Raw genomic sequence first — 19100 nt, forward strand, 5'->3', positions numbered from 1 at the left:
TATAGTGCTCTAAAATATGCTCTAAATCTTTCCTTAATCTCCCCCCTCTCCCGTCAGTACCCATTCTTCTTTGTAATTCGCAGGATATTGTTTTGTGTTTCCTGTACTTTCAGTTTATGAGCCAGTAATTTGCCTGTTTTGTGACTGAAAGCAAAATACTTCTATTTAACCATGTTTAACTGGTATTTATGCCTATGTGTCTGAAAGTCCTGCAGTTGTTTTCTAGTTTCTAAAATTGTCTCCAATGTTCCTTTATGGGTATTCTGCTGGTGTTTCATCTATTCTCCAATGCTGCTGCAGCCTTCTTTTTATATGTTGCTTTGCTGATCGACTTGTCTCTCAGCACAGTCTTAAGGCCCTCCTAGACGTTGATTGGTGTTGCATCTCCATGTTTCTTGTGTAGGAGGTATTCTTGGATCTCATTCTCTACCTGCTGAGATACTTCCTAGTCATCTAGGAGGCTATCGTTTAGTTTCCAGTGTCTATCCCTTAATTTTCATGCTCGCCATCTCAATTCAGTCCAAATTGGAGAGTGATCTGACCAAAGAATTGGTTCTGTACCACATTTTTGAACATCTAAGACTACATTTTTAGTACAAAAATACCCCATAAGTCTTGCATCATCCCTTTGATGGAGATAATCTATGTCTTTAAAATATCTATATCCTCCAGTAGGTGACAGTTTCTTCATAGCTGCTCCTGGATTCTCTTCCAGGATTTAGGGTAAGATTATAATCCCCCCCCCCCCTTTATAATTGAGCCCCTACTAAATTCAACCAACTTTCCTCGTATACCCTCAAACCTCCACCTCCTCCTCCCCCCCACCCCTTGTCCTGTATTAGAGGCATACAGATTCACTAAAATACTCTGCTGTCCCTCCATTTGTATATCAAGCATCAGTACTCATCTTTCTGGATTCCGATAAATACAATTCAATAGATTATATACCACAAGTTCCAACCAAGTGATTCAATGCGGTTTACAATAAGATATTAACTAGGTAAGTCCTGGGAAAATACAACTTATCAGAATATACTATAAGAAGTAATTAAAGATTATTAATCTAAAAATGTTTAAATGAGTTTGTAATTTCCTTCTAAAACTTAAATAATCTGATTCTAAATATTAAAGAATATATGGTAATTTAAATAGGCAACCAATGAAATGTTTTCAGGAGTGGATGTACCGGTTTCCATTTTCTTGCATGGCAAATTAGTCTAGCTGAGATATTTTGTAGGGTCTGTACTAGTTTCCTCAGTTTATCAGAACAACCTATATCAATTATAGTGCAGTAATCTAGTTCAGTTAGTAGACACGTTTACACAACAATTCTAAAATGCTCCAGATTAAAATATTTTCAAATTCTTTGAAGTTGTTTGAGGTTTCAGAAATTCTTTTTTTTTTTTTTTTTAAGCTTTAGCTCCGAAGATGAACCTGGGGTTCTAAGGACAGTGTAGAGTCTATTGTTACTCCTAGAATGTTTAAAATCAGTTGGGAGAGAGATGTCCCTGAGTGTTATGATCATGGTATGTGGAACCACAGAGACAAGATCTGGTACCTGGGAATTTTTTAAGGGATCTTTTTACTAAGCTGTGCAATCAAATTTAACGTGTGCTAAATCTGTTAGCACACCTTAGTATAAGGATCCCTACATTTTTTCCTTGTTTAAAAAAAAAAACTGAATCTGAAGTTCACTTTGCTGTACAAGTGTGTTTACTTGGTTATTATATTATAATATAACAAAAAAAATAAGAAAATTACCAGGTACAAATCCCCTGGGCACCTAAAATTGGTGTCTGCAGCCAGGGGTGTGGTGGTAAATTTTTAACAACAGGCTCTTTCTCCAGACGTAGCCAGCTCTGCAGTTGGAAGGACCGGGGTGGGGGGGGGGGGGAAGCAACACTTGCCTCTCTCTCCTCCCTCCCTTCGTGCGGGCACGCTAGGCATACCTTTGTTGGCAGCCAATAAATGGACTGCCACCACTCCCAACGTCTTGCTCTGAGCAGCATGCTGGAACTTCTCTCACATGCTCGAGAAGTCCCAGCCTGCTGCCCAGAGCTGGAAACAAGGAGCGGGGAGCAGCAGTAATCTATTTACTTGGCTGGCAGGGCTCAGCATCCCCACCAGCAAAGTAAAAGATAATTCAGCAGGGGGCCCAAGCCCACATTTTGGGAGCCAGTTCTTAAAGTAGCCATGGAGGGCCCTACTTTAACAACCGGCTCCCAAAATTCTTTAAAAAACTTAACAACCGGCTCTTGAGAGCCTGTGAAAGCCTGCTCCAGCACACCACTGCCTGCAGCCATCTCAAAGAAATTTGCTGCCAGTATGATTGTCCCAGGTCCAAGTGGAGCCACCTGGGCTCAAGAAAAGTATATGACTGACCCATGCTTGAGTAGAGGCGCTGCATCTCAAGATTGCTCCCTGCTCTCTTCTTTTTTTTTTTTTTTTTTAATTTTGCTTTTCATATTACATTCTCAAGGATTAACACTTGATCAAAAACAGTAACAAAGAAAAATTATACAAAAATAACATATCACATTAATGATACTCAAGTCCACATTATGTTGGATTCCAAGGCAGACAAATTGAGGAACGAAAAAGAAAATTCAAATTTAAAGGATATACACCTAGAACTAAGGACAGAATATTTTCTATTTTTGAGCTATCTCAACCCTTTTTGAGGCCACAAATGATGTCAACTGTGAAGGTTCTACAAAAACATATTTAAGCGAATTGTATCTAATGATACATTTAGAAGGAAATCTTAGGTAAAATGAACTTCCCATCTGCAGAACAGCCGGTTTCAGTAAAAGGAATTATTTCTGCCTTATCTGGGTCTCTCGTGAAACGTCAGGAAACAAGTTAATTTTCAGTCCTAAGAATAACTTATCCTTGTTCTTGAAACATCTCAAAGAGCCACTGTTTGTCAGGCAATAATGCTACAGTGGCTACCAACGTTGCCGGTTTGGCTTGATCTGTTTCAGAGGTTTCCAGCAAAGCGGTTACATTTAAATCATTTTGTTCTTCTTTTTGCGGATTATAATATACCTGAGTAAATGGTGGCATAGCTGATTCAGGAATTCCCATAACTTGAATAAGATATCTTTTTAACATATCAATTGGTGTTACCATTTTAACTTTTGGGAAATTCAATAACCTTAACTTATAATTTCTTACATATTTTTCATACATTTCAGATTTCTTCCTTAATGTCACTAAATCTTTAACCATATCCGTTTGTAAATTAGTCACACTCTTTTCAACAGAATCTACTTGGGTTATCAAAGAGTTCATATCTTCTTCTGTTTTTCCAATTCTTTTTTCCACTTCTGTTATCTTTTTATTAAATGCCACATATTGAGCTGTAGAAGTTTGTATAGAGTTAGAATATCTCTGGGATTTAATTTCTAACGTTACCTCTGCCGGTTTCTGCATAAGGGGCATTTCTCCACTTATCAGTTCCTTGCACAGTTCTGTCCGTCTTTGCTCCGCTTTCTTCATCGCTGGAATAAGTACCTTTTTGGTCACTGGCTGGGTCCCAAGAAAGGAATCCAGCTGATTTTCCCTCGTTTGCTGTTCCTGGGCTTCTCTCAACGGCGTGCCCTCTACGCTATGGTACGGCAGGGGCCCCGTTGATCCTGACGAGGGAGAGCTGGTCATCTGCGGCTGCGGAGGGGGCGCTCGTGAGTCGGGGCTCAGCGTAACATCAAGCCCGGGGGTCGTCGAAGTCTCCTCACCACCGCCGACGGCTCCAGCGGGACCGCTCCCGACAACCTCAGCCTGTCCTCGGGGCCTCACAAAACGGTCCATCTGGCCCGTAGGTAAGGGGGTAGAAGTCAGGGAAGCACGGACTGACGTCTTCCCTCGTCTTTTCGGCATACTAACAGGAGAGCGAGGTCCCAGCTCGTCTAGGTGTTAGCGGCCATCTTGGAATGGCCCCCTGCCTGCTCAGTTCTTGAAGGAGAAAAGTAGAAAGAGACCAAGAAATGGAGAGAGAAAAACAGAAATCATGGAAGAGCAGCAACCCTTTTTCTCTTTTCCATCTTCTACCCAAAACTAAAAAGGAAAAAGTTAGTGCTAAAAAATTGCCTTGGTTCGTAAGTCTCACCTAAATTATTTTTCCACACCTGTTAAGTGAGGGCATAAGCCAGCCAAGCTCTTAATATTTACAACACAATAAAACTGTTAATTAATTTTTGTAAGTATAAAAAGCATTTTATACCAAATAAGATATTGGGATGATGTGGTGATGTACCTAGTGATGCTATATATCAATTAAATGGACATCATTTTACTTCCCTTAGTGCTTATACACTGCTCACTGTTTTATTTATCCTATATAATAATTTGCACCTCCAACATTCTACGTCTGGATGCCTGAGTTCGTAACATCCATTCCCACTCATTACCCTGCCCTCACGTCAAAACGTAATGATGTCAGAGGGCGGAACAATGAGGGGGAAGGGTACGCTGGAAGCGAGATGATGATAGGAGGAGAGCATCGCGGGACATTGAGGGGAGGGCAGGGCAGAGGAGAATTGATAGACAGGGATGGGAGGACAGTCATAGGTGCCCCATATAAGAGGCTTGGGGAGGCTAAGCCTCCCCAGCCCAAACGTGACCTTCCCCTGGATGCTGCCCCCCCCCCCCCCCCCAAATGCAGGGCTGCCTGGCGCAGCAGCGCTGCAGCCAGGCAGCTCTCGGACGGTCCCTCCGCTCCTTCCCGCCCTCAGCTCCCCAATCGATAGCCCTCTTCTCTGTTCCTTCCTCCCCTTGCGCGTGTTTAACCCTTTTACTTTCAGGTGCAGTGATGGCAGTGAAGAGGACAACAGATTCTCCCTTCCCTCACACAGTGTCCCGCCTTTTGTGATGCATTTCCTGTTTCCGCGAAGGCGGGACACTGTGTGAGGGAAGGGAGAAGCTGTGTTCTCCACTGCCATTGCTGTGCCTGAAAGTAAAAGGGTTAAATGGGTGCCGGGGGTGGGGGGGAGGAGAACGGAGAGGAGGTCTGTCAAGGAGCTGAGGGAGGGCAGGGAGAATCACGACATGGATGGGAGGGCATGGGGAGAGAAGAGATGGCTGGATTTGGAGAGGAGGGCAGGGGGAGAGAAGAGATCGCTGGACAGGAGGGGAGGGCAGGGGTGAGAGCAAATTTGCTGGATATGGATGGATGGAGGAGAGGGCAGGGGAGAATGGAGAGTTGCTGGACATAGATGGATGGAGGAGGCAGGGGAGAGAGCAAATTTGCTGGAGATGGATGGAGGAGAGGGCAGGGGAGAATGGAGAGTTGCTGGACACGGATGGATGGAGGAGAGGGCAGAGGAGAATGGAGAGTTGCTGGACATGGGTGGATGGAGGAGAGGGCAGGGGAGAATGGAGAGTTTCTGGACATGGATGTATGGAGGGGAGGGCTGGGGAGAGAGGAGAATTGCTGGACATGGATGGATGAATGGGGGCAGGGGAGAGAGGAAATTTGCTGGATATGGGTGGATGGAGGAGAGGGCAGGGGAGAATGGAAAGTTGCTGGACATGGAAGGATGGAGGGGAGGGAAGTCAGGAAGGAGATGCACATGGATGGAAGAGAGGAAAGAGAGGAGAAATGCTGGACATGGATGGAGTCTGCGTACTCTTTATCTTTAAAAAATACTAGAAATAAAAATCACAAAAAAAGAAAGATTAAAATAAAAAAAAATCATAGATAAAACAATCCGTATCTCATACCCCTGGAGCATATTACTCATTATACACCCTTCCAAATTATTACTTATCATGACAGAACATTTCTCCTAACAGTTCCCTTAAAAACATGTAGTGGCGATTATGGTAACCTTGCTAGAGCCCGTTTCATTTGTGTGAGAAACGGGCCTTTTTTTACTAGTTTATTTATAAGTTTCAATTATACAATCACAAGAATAATACCTTGTTTTAAGCAACAGAACAAGAAAAACATTTGTACGGTATATAATAATTCAAAAAATAAAATTATCTTAGACCACTACAATGAGGAGGACACAATAGCCAGGAGACAGCAACAAGAAGAACAAAGGATATAAGACATCCAACATTAAGGCTTAGCAGATTAACCCCCCCCCCCCCCCCCCCCCCTTATAACTACTAGTAAGTCCAAAAGCCCATTGCTCAAAGGGATCTTCTTTATATCTAGAAAAGCCCTTAACTCTTCTGGGACAAAGAAGACATTATTTAATTCCTCCAAATTTAATCATACATTTACACATATAGACCAATAAAAATGTGGCACCAAGGTCTCTAGCCTCTTTCCTCATATCCAAAAATGTTCTCCTTTTTTGAGTGGATTTTATCACATCAGGGTAGATCCAGATACTATACCATGGAATAATTCTGTTACATGCCTAAAATACAATCTCAAAATTGCATTTAAATCTTGCTCAAAGATCAGAGAAACTAACAAAGTATTTCTGAGAATTTTGACAGAGTTTTCCAAAATGGCAGAGTTATTATTTACATCCAGCTGAATCCCCTGGTTCCATCCACCCTCTAATTCTACTTGAGATTTTCGTACTGGTATAGGCATATATAACATATTTTCTTAACAGGAGAAATAACTTGGAGAATATTTCAAAACAGTAGTAAAATAACTCTTGAATAAATCAATAGCAGTATTCCAGGGCATCTCAGAAAGTTTAGGAACACTGCTACTGCTTTAAAGGACCATCACTTGTCATGGATTATTCCTTATTCTCCGAGGACAAGCAGGCTGCTTGTTCTCACTGATGGGTGACGTCCACGGCAGCCCCTCCAATCGGAAACTTCACTAGCAAAGGCCTTTGCTAGTCCTCGCGCGCCCATGCGCACCGCGCATGCGCGGCCGTCTTCCCGCACGAACCGGCTCGTGTTCGTCAGTCTTCTTTTGTCCGCGCTGGGGACGGTCGTGTTTTACCGCCGTTTCGCACCCCTCAAGTTGACCCTCGCGCGTCTTCGCAATTTCGCAAAAAAAAAAAAAAGAAAGACCTCGGTCTTTGTCCCTTCCCGTGTGTCCAGTTTGTTTCCCCGACATAAGTTTCCTTTCGCTTTCGGGGTAGGCCTTTTTTGTGGCCTCAGTACGGGTTTTTCCCTCTCCCTTATTTTTGGTGCCCTTCGTCACCATCGCGAATTTTGATTTCACCGGCGTGATTTTTCAGCCCATGTCATAGAAGTCTTCCAGCGGCTTCAAGAAGTGCACCCAGTGCGCCCGGGTAATCTCGCTCACTGATAGGCACGCGTCGTGTCTTAAATGTCTGGGGGCTGGGCATCGCCCGCAGGCCTGCAGTCTTTGTGCTCTTTTACAGAAGAGGACTCAGGTAGCGAGATTGGCCCAGTGGGAACGTGTTGTTCTCAGGCTCTTCGTCGACAACAGCACCGGAGGCATCGAGTGCATCGACGTCGACAGCATCAAGACCTTTGACCTCGGCATCAACGGCATCGAGGTATCGACCCTCTGCATCGTTGGTACCGAGACATCGGAAGGCTGCGTCGGTGGTACCGGGACCTCCGCTGTTGCTGATGTCGTCGGACGGTGGTGCTTCGACTGGAGTGCAGGTGAGGGCTGTCCATTCCCCTGCTGGTGGCGGTGAGCCTTCGGGTGGGTCTCCCCCTACCCTGAGGACTCCTGCGGTACAGCCCCCCCGAGACCGACCTTCTTCGGCCTCGGCCCCGAGGAAGAGACGGCTGGATTCTACGTCCTCCTCGTCGGTACCGGGAAGCTCCGGTGACATGCTTCGTTTGAAAAAATCAAAGAAGCATCGACACCGGTCACCTTCCCGCATTGGTACCGAGAGTTCTGGGTCGCCGAGGGAGTCGGCACCCAGTAGGCATCGGCACCGGGAGGACCGCTCACCCTCTGTTCAGGATGTGTCGATGCGCTCCACCTTGGACAGCCCGGACCAGCCTCCACGCCCGGAACAGACTCTGACCTCGACGCCTGCATCGGCTTCCATGTCTTTCTCCACAGCCGTTCTGCACGAGAGTCTCCGGGCCGTTCTCCCGGAGATCCTGGGAGAGCTGTTGCACCCTTCCCCTCCGGTACCGGGGGTGCTTGCGCCACCAGTACCGTCGAGTGAGGCGCCGGCTGGCCCCTTGCCCGGGGTGAGGTCTCCGACATCGGCGGTACCGACTGCGGCCGCCTCCCAGGAAGACTCCCCGTCGGCGGAGGGAGCTTCGCCGGTGCTGGCGAGGGAGTCTACCTCTCGACGCTCTCACCGTGGCCGTGTTTCCACGGAGTCGAGTCGGGCAAGGCTTCAGACACAGGTTCATGAACTTGTGTCTGATACCGATGGTGAGGCCTCGTGGGAGGAGGAGGAGGACATCAGATATTTCTCTGACGAGGAGTCTGATGGCCTTTCTTCTGATCCCACTCCCTCCCCTGAAAGGCAGCTTTCTCCTCCCGAGAGTCTGTCTTTTGCGGCCTTTGTCCAGGAGATGTCTACGGCCATCCCCTTCCCGGTGGTCGTGGAGGATGAGCCCAGGGCTGAAATGTTTGAGCTCTTGGACTATCCTTCTCCACCTAAGGAAGCGTCCACAGTACCCATGCATCATGTCCTAAAAAAGACATTGCTGGCGAACTGGACCAAGCCTTTAACTAATCCCCACATTCCCAAGAAGATCGAATCCCAGTACCGGATCCATGGGGACCCAGAGCTGATGCGCACTCAGTTGCCGCATGACTATGGTGTGGTGGATCTCGCCCTGAAGAAGGCTAAGAGTTATAGGGAGCATGCTTCGGCGCCCCCGGGCAAAGACTCTAGAACCTTAGACTCCTTTGGGAGGAAGGCCTACCATTCTTCTATGCTCGTGGCCAAGATTCAGTCCTACCAGCTCTACACGAGCATCCATATGCGGAACAATGTGCGGCAGTTGGCGGGCTTGGTGGACAAGCTCCCTCCTGAGCAAGCCAAGCCATTTCAGGAGGTGGTCAGGCAGCTGAAGGCGTGCAGAAAATTCCTGGCCAGAGGGGTATATGATACCTTTGATGTTGCGTCCAGGGCCGCTGCTCAAGGTGTGGTGATGCGCAGACTCTCATGGCTGCGTGCCTCCGACCTGGAGAATAGAATCCAGCAGCGGATTGCGGACTCCCCTTGCCGAGCGGACAACATTTTTGGAGAGAAAGTCGAACAGGTGGTAGAGCAGCTCCACCAGCGGGATACCGCTTTCGACAAGTACTCCCGCCGGCAGCCTTCAGCATCTACCTCCTCAGGTAGACGTTTTTATGGGGGAAGGAAGACTGTTCCCTACTCTTCTGGTAAGCATAGGTACAATCCTCCTCCTCGACAGCCTGCGGCCCAGGCTAAGCCCCAGCGCGCTCGCTCTCGTCAGCAGCGTGCTCCTCAGCAAGCCCCACGGCTCCCCAGCAAAAGCATGGGGCGAGCTTTTGACTGGCTCCAGCAGAGCATAGCCGACATCAACGTATCAGTGCCGGGCGATCTGTCGGTCGGGGGGAGGTTGAAAGTTTTTCACCAAAGGTGGCCTCTCATAACCTCCGACCGTTGGGTTCTTCAAATAGTCCGGCAAGGATACACCCTAAATTTGGCCTCAAAACCTCCAAATTGCCCACCAGGAGCTCAATCCTACAGCTTCCAGCACAAGCAGGTACTTGCAGAGGAACTCTCCGCCCTTCTCAGCCATCCGGGCAAGAAGGGCTGGGATTCTATTCCAGGTACTTCCTTGTGGAAAAGAAAACAGGGAGGATGCGTCCCATCCTAGACCTAAGGGCCCTGAACAAATATCTAGTCAAGGAAAAGTTCAGGATGCTTTCCCTGGGCACCCTTCTTCCCATGATTCAGAAAAACGACTGGCTATGCTCTCTGGACTTGAAGGACGCCTACACGCACATCCCAATACTGCCAGCTCACAGGCAGTATCTGCGATTTCAGCTGGGCACACATCACTTCCAGTACTGTGTGCTACCCTTTGGGCTCGCCTCTGCGCCCAGAGTGTTCACGAAGTGCCTGGCTGGGAGTACACGTGTTCCCCTATCTCGACGATTGGCTGGTGAAGAACACATCCGAGGCAGGAGCTTTACAGTCCATGCAGATGACTATTCGCCTCCTGGAGCTACTGGGGTTTGTGATAAATTATCCAAAGTCCCATCTTCTCCCAGTACAGAGACTCAAATTCATAGGAGCTCTGCTGGGTTCTCGGACGGCTCGTGCCTATCTCCCAGAGATGAGAGCCAACAACTTGTTGTCCCTCGTCTCTCGGGTGTGAGCATCCCAGCAGATCACAGCTCGGCAGATGTTGAGATTGTTGGGCCACATGGCCTCCACAGTTCATGTGACTCCCATGGCCCGCCTTCACATGCGATCTGCTCAATGGACCCTAGCTTCCCAGTGGTTTCAGGCTGCTGGGGATCTAGAAGACGTGATTCACCTGTCCACGAGTTTTCTCAAATCCCTGTATTGGTGGGCGATTTGGTCCAATTTGACTCTGGGACGTCCTTTCCAAATTCCTCAACCACAAAAAGTGCTGACTACGGATGCGTCTCTCCTAGGGTGGGGAGCTCATGTCGATGGGCTTCACACCCAGGGAAGCTGGTCCCTCCAGGAACGCGATCTGCAGATCAATCTTCTGGAGTTACGAGCGGTCTGGAACGCTCTGAAGGCTTTCAGAGATCGGCTGTCCCACCAAATTATCCAAATTCAGACAGACAACCAGGTTGCCATGTATTACATCAACAAGCAGGGGGGCACCGGATCTCGCCCCCTGTGTCAGGAAGCCGTCAGCATGTGGCTCTGGGCTCGCCGTCACGGCATGTTGCTCCAAGCCACATATCTGGCAGGCGTAAACAATAGTCTGGCCGACAGGTTGAGCAGGATTATGCAACCTCACGAGTGGTCGCTCAACTCCCGAGTAGTGCGCCAGATCTTCCAGGTGTGGGGCACGCTCTTGGTAGATCTCTTTGCATCTCGAGCCAACCACAAAGTCCCTCAGTTCTGTTCCAGACTTCAGGCCCCCGGCAGACTGGCATCGGATGCCTTCCTCCTGGACTGGGGGGAAAGGTCTGCTGTATGCTTATCCTCCCATACCTCTGGTGGGGAAGACTTTGTTGAAACTCAAGCAAGACCAAGGCACCATGATTCTGATTGCTCCATTTTGGCCGCGTCAAATCTGGTTCCCTCTTCTTCTGGAGTTGTCCTCCGAAGAACCGTGGAGATTGAAGTGTTTTCCGACCCTCATCACACAGAACGAAGGGGCGCTTCTGCATCCCAACCTCTGGTCTCTGGCTCTCACGGCCTGGATGTTGAGAGCGTAGACTTTGCCTCTTTGGGTCTGTCAGAGGGTGTCTCCTGCATCTTGCTTGCTTCCAGGAAAGATTCCACTAAGAGGAGTTACTTCTTTTTATGGAGGAGGTTTGCCGTCTGGTGTGACAGCAAGGCCCTAGATCCTCGCTCTTGTCCTACACAGACCCTGCTTGACTACCTTCTGCACTTGTCTGAGTCTGGTCTCAAGACCAACTCTGTAAGGGTTCACCTTAGTGCAATCAGTGCATACCATTACCGTGTGGAGGGTAAGCCGATCTCAGGACAGCCTTTAGTTGTTCGCTTCATGAGAGGTTTGCTTTTGTCAAAGCCCCCCGTCAAACCTCCTACAGTGTCATGGGATCTCAATGTCGTTCTCACCCAGCTGATGAAACCTCCTTTTGAGCCACTGAACTCCTGCCATCTGAAGTACTTGACCTGGAAGGTCATTTTCTTGGTGGCAGTTACTTCAGCTCGTAGAGTCAGTGAGCTTCAGGCTCTGGTAGCCCAGGCCCCTTACACCAAATTTCATCATAATAGAGTAGTCCTCCGCACTCACCCTAAGTTCTTGCCGAAGGTAGTGTCTGAGTTCCATCTGAACCAGTCAATTGTCTTGCCAACATTTTTTCCCCGTCCTCATTCCTGCCCTGCTGAACGTCAGCTGCACACATTGGGACTGCAAAAGAGCATTGGCCTTCTATCTGGAGCGGACACAGCCCAACAGACAGTCCGCCCAATTGTTTCTTTTGATCCCAACAGGAGGGGAGTGGCTGTAGGGAAACGCACCATATCCAATTGGCTAGCAGATTGCATTTCCTTCACTTACGCCCAGGCTGGGCTGGCTCTTGAGGGTCATGACACGGCTCACAATGTCAGAGCCATGGCTGCGTCAGTTGCCCACTTGAAGTCAGCCACTACTGAAGAGATCTGCAAAGCTGCGACGTGGTCATCTGTCCACACATTCACATCTCATTACTGCCTGCAGCAGGATACCCAACGCGACAGTCGGTTCGGGCAGTCAGCACTTCAGAATCTGTTCGGGGTTTAGAATCCAACTCCACCCCCCTAGGCCCATGTTTATTCTGTTCCAGGCTACACTCTCAGTTAGTTGGATAAATTGTTAGGTCAATCTCAGTTATGTCCTCGCCGTTGCGAGGCCCAATTGACCATGTTTGTTGTTTTGAGTGAGCCTGGGGGCTAGGGATACCCCATCAGTGAGAACAAGCAGCCTGCTTGTCCTCGAAAAAAGCGAATGCTACATACCTGTAGAAGGTATTCTCCGAGGACAGCAGGCTGATTGTTCTCACATACCCGCCCGCCTCCCCTTTGGAGTTGTGTCTTCCCTTGTCTTGCTACATACGGGACTGACGAACACGAGCCGGTTCGGGCGGGATGACGGCCGCGCATGCGCATGGGCGCGCGAGGACTAGCAAAGGCCTTTGCTAGTGAAGTTTCCGATTGGAGGGGCTGCCGTGGACGTCACCCATCAGTGAGAACAATCAGCCTGCTGTCCTCGGAGAATACCTTCTACAGGTATGTAGCATTCGCTTTATAAAAAGGACTAAGTAAATAAGAGTCTTGATTGGCATCAAATCTGTGATTGTCACAATTAGTCAAACCTAGAGCCTCATGAGCAAATTGACAAAAATTATATCATTTTATTTTTAAATCACAAAAAACAAGCCAGTGGTGGGCCTACTTTCCAAAGTTTTACTAAAAATTGCTAGTGATTATCCTTCTAGACTTGATGTTTGGTTTTCTGAGTTTTCTACCTGGTCACCTCCAACTCCCCTTCCCCTATTTCATTCTCAGGTTCTTCCTTCAATCTCTGCCACCTTTTTTTCCCTTTTCTAAAGTCCCAAAGGAGGACACTGCACATCTTCTCTTCCAAATTCAATACCAGTTTCCCTGATTACACTCTCACCCACCTACTCAGCTCCATCTCCTCTACTGTCTTCACTTCCATCTTGTTGCATCCTCAGTCTGTCACTTTTCACTGCAGTTGTTCCTGTTGCCTTCAAACATAGGGCCCTGTTTACTAAGCAGTGTTATAGGCACGTTAACCGAGTATGTGCCTACAATATCCCTATGGGTGCCTACATGGTTAGCGCGCACTAAAAACCTAAACTAACACACCTTAATAAACAGGGCCCTTAGTGTGATTTATACCACCACTCAAAAAAATCTTCACTGGACCCTACCTGCCTTTATAGCTATCTTCTATTTTCTTCCTCTCTTTTGCATCCAAGCTACTTGAATATGCTCTACACTGCCACTGTCTTGACTTTCTTTGACCACATGCATTTGATCCATTACAATCTGGCCTTTGCCCTTTATATTCTAAAGAAACAGTTCTTGCTATAGTCTCTAGTGATGTGTTCCTGGCCAGATACAAGATCCCTTACTCAATCATCATCCTTCCTGACCTATCTGCTGCTTTTGACACTGTCATCACTTGGATTTCAGGGCTCTGTTCTGTCTTTGTCGTCTTCTCTCTCCCATCATACTTCGTGTGTACTCTGATGGATCATCTTCCACTGCTATCCCACTATCAGTTGGTGCTCAGGACTCTCTCTTGGAAACTGTTTTCTCTATACTTTTATCCTTGGTACTTGGATCTCCTCTCATGGCTTTCAGTTCCATCTTTATGTTGATGACTTCCAGATCTACCTGTACACCAGAAATTTCACCAGGAATACATGCCCAAGTCTCGGCCTGTTTCTCTACATTGCTGCATGGATGTCCCACCACCACCATCTGAAACTGAGCATGGCCAAGACTGAATATATCTTTTCCACCCTAAACCTACCTTTCTTCTTCCTCCATTCTCTATTTCTGTGGATAACATTACATAAGTACATAAGTAATGCCATACTGGGAAAAGACCAAGGGTCCATCGAGCCCAGCATCCTGTCCACGACAGCGGCCAATCCAAGCCAAGGGCACCTGGCAAGCTTCCCAAACGTACAAACATTCTAAACATGTTATTCCTGGAATTTTGGAGTTTTCCAAGTCCGTTTAGTAGCGGTTTATGGACTTGTCCTTCAGGAAACCGTCCAACCCCTTTTTAAACTCTGCTAAGCTAACCGCCTTCACCACTTTCTCCGGCAACGAATTCCAGAGTTTAATTACACGTTGGGTGAAGAAAAATTTCTCCGATTTGTTTTAAATTTACTACACTGTAGTTTCATCGCATGCCCCCTAGTCCTAGTATTTTTGGAAAGCGTGAACAGACGCTTCACATCCACCTGTTTCACTCCACTCATTATTTTATATACCTCTATCATGTCTCCCCTCAGCCGTCTCTTCTCCAAGCTGTATAGCCCTAGCCTCCTTAGTCTTTCTTCATAGGGAAGTCGTCCCATCCCCGCTATCATTTTAGTCGCCCTTCGCTGCACCTTTTCCAATTCTACTATATCTTTCTTGAGATGCGGCGACCAGAATTGAACACAATACTCAAGGTGCGGTCGCACCATGGAGCGATACAGCGGCATTATAACATCCTCACACCTGTTTTCCATACCTTTCCTGATAATACCCAACATTCTATTCGCTTTCTTAGCCGCAGCAGCACACTGAGCAGAAGGTTTCAGTGTGTTATCGACGACGACACCCAGATCCCTTTCTTGGTCCGTAACTCCTAACGTGGACCAAGAAAGGGATCTGGGTGTCGTCGTCGATAACATTGTTATCCTAACTTAGTTTGTAACCTTGGGTCATCTTTGACTCTTCATTCTCTTTCTCTTCACAAATTCATGACTGCTAAAATGTGTCATTTCTTCCTTCATAACATCACCAAACATCAGCCCTTCCTTCCTGAACACACAACCAAAACATCTATCCATGCTCTCATCACCTTCCACTGAGACTACTGCAAGCTGCTTCTCACAGGTTTCCCACTAAACCATCTCTTTCAGTCTGTTCAAAATTGTACTGCATGATTTATCTTTTGCCAGTGTCGCTATACTCACATAACCCCTCTTCTCAAGTCACTGCATTGGCTCCCTATCTGTTTCCATGTACAGTTCAAATTTCTCTTACTGACTTACAAGTGTATTCATTCTGTAGTTCCTCAGTATCTCTCCTCTCATTTCTCCTTACACCCCTCCCTGGGAACTTTTCATTTTTCAAGTAAGTCACTCTTATCTGTACCTGTCTGTTCCTCTGCTGGCTCCAGACTCAGTTTCTTATGCTGCACCATATGCCTGGAATACACTTCCTAAGTTAGTAGTATGTCATGCTCTGTTTCTGGCCCTGTTCAGATCTGAGCTTCTTCAGCTACTGCATGAAAAAGCTCCTGGTTGTCTCTAGCATAGCTTCAGAGCAGTCTGACATTGGGCATTGCACTGGCTGTAGTATTAGTGAAATTAAGACAGGTCAAAGATACGATCTACTGGTCAGTACAGCTTACTTGGACTAGACAACATGGTTTCACCAAAGGGAAGTCATGCCAAACGAATCTCATTGAATTCTTTGACTGGGTGACGGGAGAATTAAATCAAGGACGTGCTATGGACGTCATCTACTTAGATTTCAGCAAGGCTTTTGACACGGTTCCCCACAGGAGGCTCTTGAATAAACTAGAAGGGCTGAAGATAGGACCCGAAGTGGTGAACTGGATTAGGAACTGGTTGACGGGCAGACGCCAGAGGGTGGTAGTGAATGGAGTTCGCTCGGAGGAGGGAAAGGTGAGTAGTGGAGTGCCTCAGGGATCGGTGCTGGGGCCCATTCTGTTCAATATATTTGTGAGTGACATTGCCGAAGGGTTACAAGGTAAAGTTTGCCTTTTTGCGGATGACACCAAGATTTGCAACAGAGTGGACACCCCGGAGGGAGTGGAAAACATGAAAAAAGATCTGAAGAAGCTGGAACAATGGTCTAACGTTTGGCAATTAAAATTCAATGCGAAGAAATGCAAAGTGATGCACTTAGGGAGTAGAAATCCAAGGGAGGCATATGTGTTAGGTGGGGAGAGCCTGATAGTCACGGACGGGGAGAGGGATCTTGGGGTGATAGTATCTGAGGACCTAAAGCCTATGAAACAGTGCAACAAGGCGGTGGCCGTAGCGAGAAGGTTGCTAGGCTGTATAGAGAGAGGTGTGACCAGCAGAAAAAAGGAGGTTTTAATGCCCCTGTATAAGACGTTGGTGAGGCCCCACCTGGAGTATTGTGTTCAGTTTTGGAGGCCGTACCTTGGGAAGGATGTTAAAAAAATGGAAGCGGTACAAAGAAAAGCTACAAGGATGGTATGGGAGTTGCGTTCCAAGACGTATGAAGAGAGACTTGCTGACCTGAACATGTATACTCTGGAGGAAAGGAGGAACAGGGGTGATATGATACAGACGTTCAAATATTTGAAAGGTATTAATCCGCAAACGAATCTTTTCCGGAGAGGGGAAGGCGGTAGTACGAGAGGACATGAAATGAGATTGAAGGGGGGCAGACTCAGGAAAGATGTCAGGAAGTATTTCTTCACGGAGAGGGTGGTGAACGCTTGGAATGCCCTCCCGCGGGAGGTGGTGGAGATGAAAACGGTAACGGAATTCAAGCATGCGTGGGACAGGCATAAAGGAATCCTGTGCAGAAGGAATGGATCCACAGAAGCTTAGCTGAAATTGGGTGGCGGGGGGAAGAGGGGTTGGTGGTTGAGAGGCTAGGATGGGGGAGGGCAGACTTATACGGGGTCTGTGCCGGAGCCGGTGATGGGAGGCGGGACTGGTGGTTGGGAGGCGGGAAATACTGCTGCACAGACTTATATGGTCTGTGCCCTGAAAAAGACAGGTACAAATCAAGGTAAGGTATACACATGAGTTTATCGTGGGCAGACTAGATGGACCGTGCAGGTCTTTTTCTGCCGTCATCTACTATGTTACTATGTTACTATGTTACTTGTTTCAACTGTTTGATCTCATAGATTCCACAATTTTTAAAATTTTAGAGCTAGAGAAATCATTTGTCTCAGACAAATTTTTCTTGTTCATAAAGCTGCATAAATGTTTGACAACAGATGATTTTTAGCTTAAAGTAGAGGGTGATATTGAGGGAACAACTGAAAAATCAATTATGTGCCACTGACACCAAAGGCCGCTTTGTAAAATGTTTGTGCCACTGGCTCTGTAAGTAGCCTTTGGTGGGAATGACCTTGTCAGTGGCACATAACAATTGATTTTTCAATTCACATTGAGCAGGAACAATAAGAAAATAGCCTTCCTGACCCTTGTTAAAGTTGACTTAAATGCAAGAGGGGTCTACACCTGCTTCACAGATTAAAGTGGCAATTCATGAACAGGCAATCAGAGTAGCTTGAACTATATGGGGGCAAAGCTTGCATAGCTGCTTATCCTATCCTACTGCATTGGCAGTGGTAAATGAAGGTGGCTTGTACCGCCCTATTCCATAGAGTAGGATGTTGTGTTTTGTGTGAAAGAAACCATAGTGATTGTGTATAGACCATTCCCTGACTATAGTAGATAAGATTAATATGATGTGGAGTTCAATGTTTTTGTTAAAATTCCTTGTGTATCTAATTTATTCTGCAGCAATAAACCATCCACATATAAAGAACAGATTTGCATAGTTCTTGGAATGAAGGGAGAGAAAGGGTACAGTGAGGATGGGAGGGATAAATCATATAAGGTGGTGTCTCTGAAGCACCCAGTCATTGTACTTAGTGGAATTACTAATAATCTTGAGGTTACTGAATAGACCAAAAGCCTTATTAATCAGTTGACTCATTCTTGGCCTCCTTTTTCTCCTCACAGGTGCTGCCTGCTGTAAAGCTCCCGGATTTACTCGGTTTCATTACATGGTATATAATTCATTGCTGCAGCAACCATTAGAGAAAGCAGTGGACTGCATTTAGTTTCTAAAATGGACAAATAGTTTTACAGTACTTTTCAAAATGTTTCTTTGGTATGCCATTGCAAAAACTCCCAGCAACCTGGTTACTGCAGAGAATGCTGTGGTTCAAGCTCTTGTGGATTAGTTTTTATCTATGAACATTGTGCCCATTTGCTGGTGGACAGTGCATTTGCTCAAGTTATGGGCCTCTATATCAAACTGTTTTAGGGTCTCTGATTTTGATTTTGACCCAAGTAATCTTGTAAGTTAGAACACCCCTGTGGATTTTTTTTTTTTTTGACCAATGATAGATTCAGCTCTCATCCAATGCATTGAAATTCAAGTGAGAATTTTTGAGCATTGTTGTCCTGAGTTAATTTTTTCTCCTCTTTTTTTTTTTTTTTTTAATGTGTATGTGGTAGGTTTTTGGTAATTGAAATCTCCCATTATTAATGTGTTACTAAATTTGTTAACCTTCCTAATTTCTGCTAGCATTTCATAGTGTCCCTCCCTTTATGTTCCTCCCTATCACACACGGAATTTCTATCCATAAAGATTCCACACTGCATTTTGGTTCCAACAGGAACTGTATCCTCTAACTTATTCCATCCTTAGCATAGGTGTTCAGCGCTGCGTGCGTCTGGTAGCGCTATACAAATGTTAATAATAATAATAATAGATGGTACTACCTCTCTACCAGTTTGCTAACTACATAAGTATTGCCATACTGGGACAGACCAAAGGTCCATTGAGCCCAGCATCCTGTTTCCAACAGTGGCCAATCCAGGTCACAAATACCTGGCAAGATCCCAAAAAAGTACAAAATATTTTATGCTGCTTATCCCAGAAATAAGCAGTGGATTTTCCCCAAGTCCATTTTAATAATGGTTTATGCTCTACCTTGTTTTATTATAATTTGTACCCAGTTATGACAGTGTCCCATTTGTTGTCTTACAGCAGGTATATGAGATACCTACTGTTTAATACTTAATAAAATTGATACACTGC

At 46.5% G+C, this 19100-nt stretch overlaps 1 protein-coding gene across 2 annotated transcripts in view; it reads left to right on the plus strand.

Annotated features, from left to right (window-relative positions):
* Positions 1–18832, plus strand: part of AGA (aspartylglucosaminidase) — a 92753-nt gene extending 73921 nt beyond the window's left edge. For both annotated transcript variants that reach the window (XM_030192663.1, XM_030192664.1), the window contains one exon: positions 18014–18832. In XM_030192663.1, coding sequence (XP_030048523.1) covers positions 18014–18114 — 101 coding nt within the window. In that variant the 3' untranslated portion in view covers positions 18115–18832. The remainder of the gene's footprint in view (positions 1–18013) is intronic.
* Positions 18833–19100: the final 268 nt, after the last annotated feature.

The sequence above is a fragment of the Microcaecilia unicolor genome, chromosome 2 (assembly GCF_901765095.1).
Source record: "Microcaecilia unicolor chromosome 2, aMicUni1.1, whole genome shotgun sequence".
NCBI classification, from domain to species: Eukaryota; Metazoa; Chordata; class Amphibia; order Gymnophiona; family Siphonopidae; genus Microcaecilia; species Microcaecilia unicolor.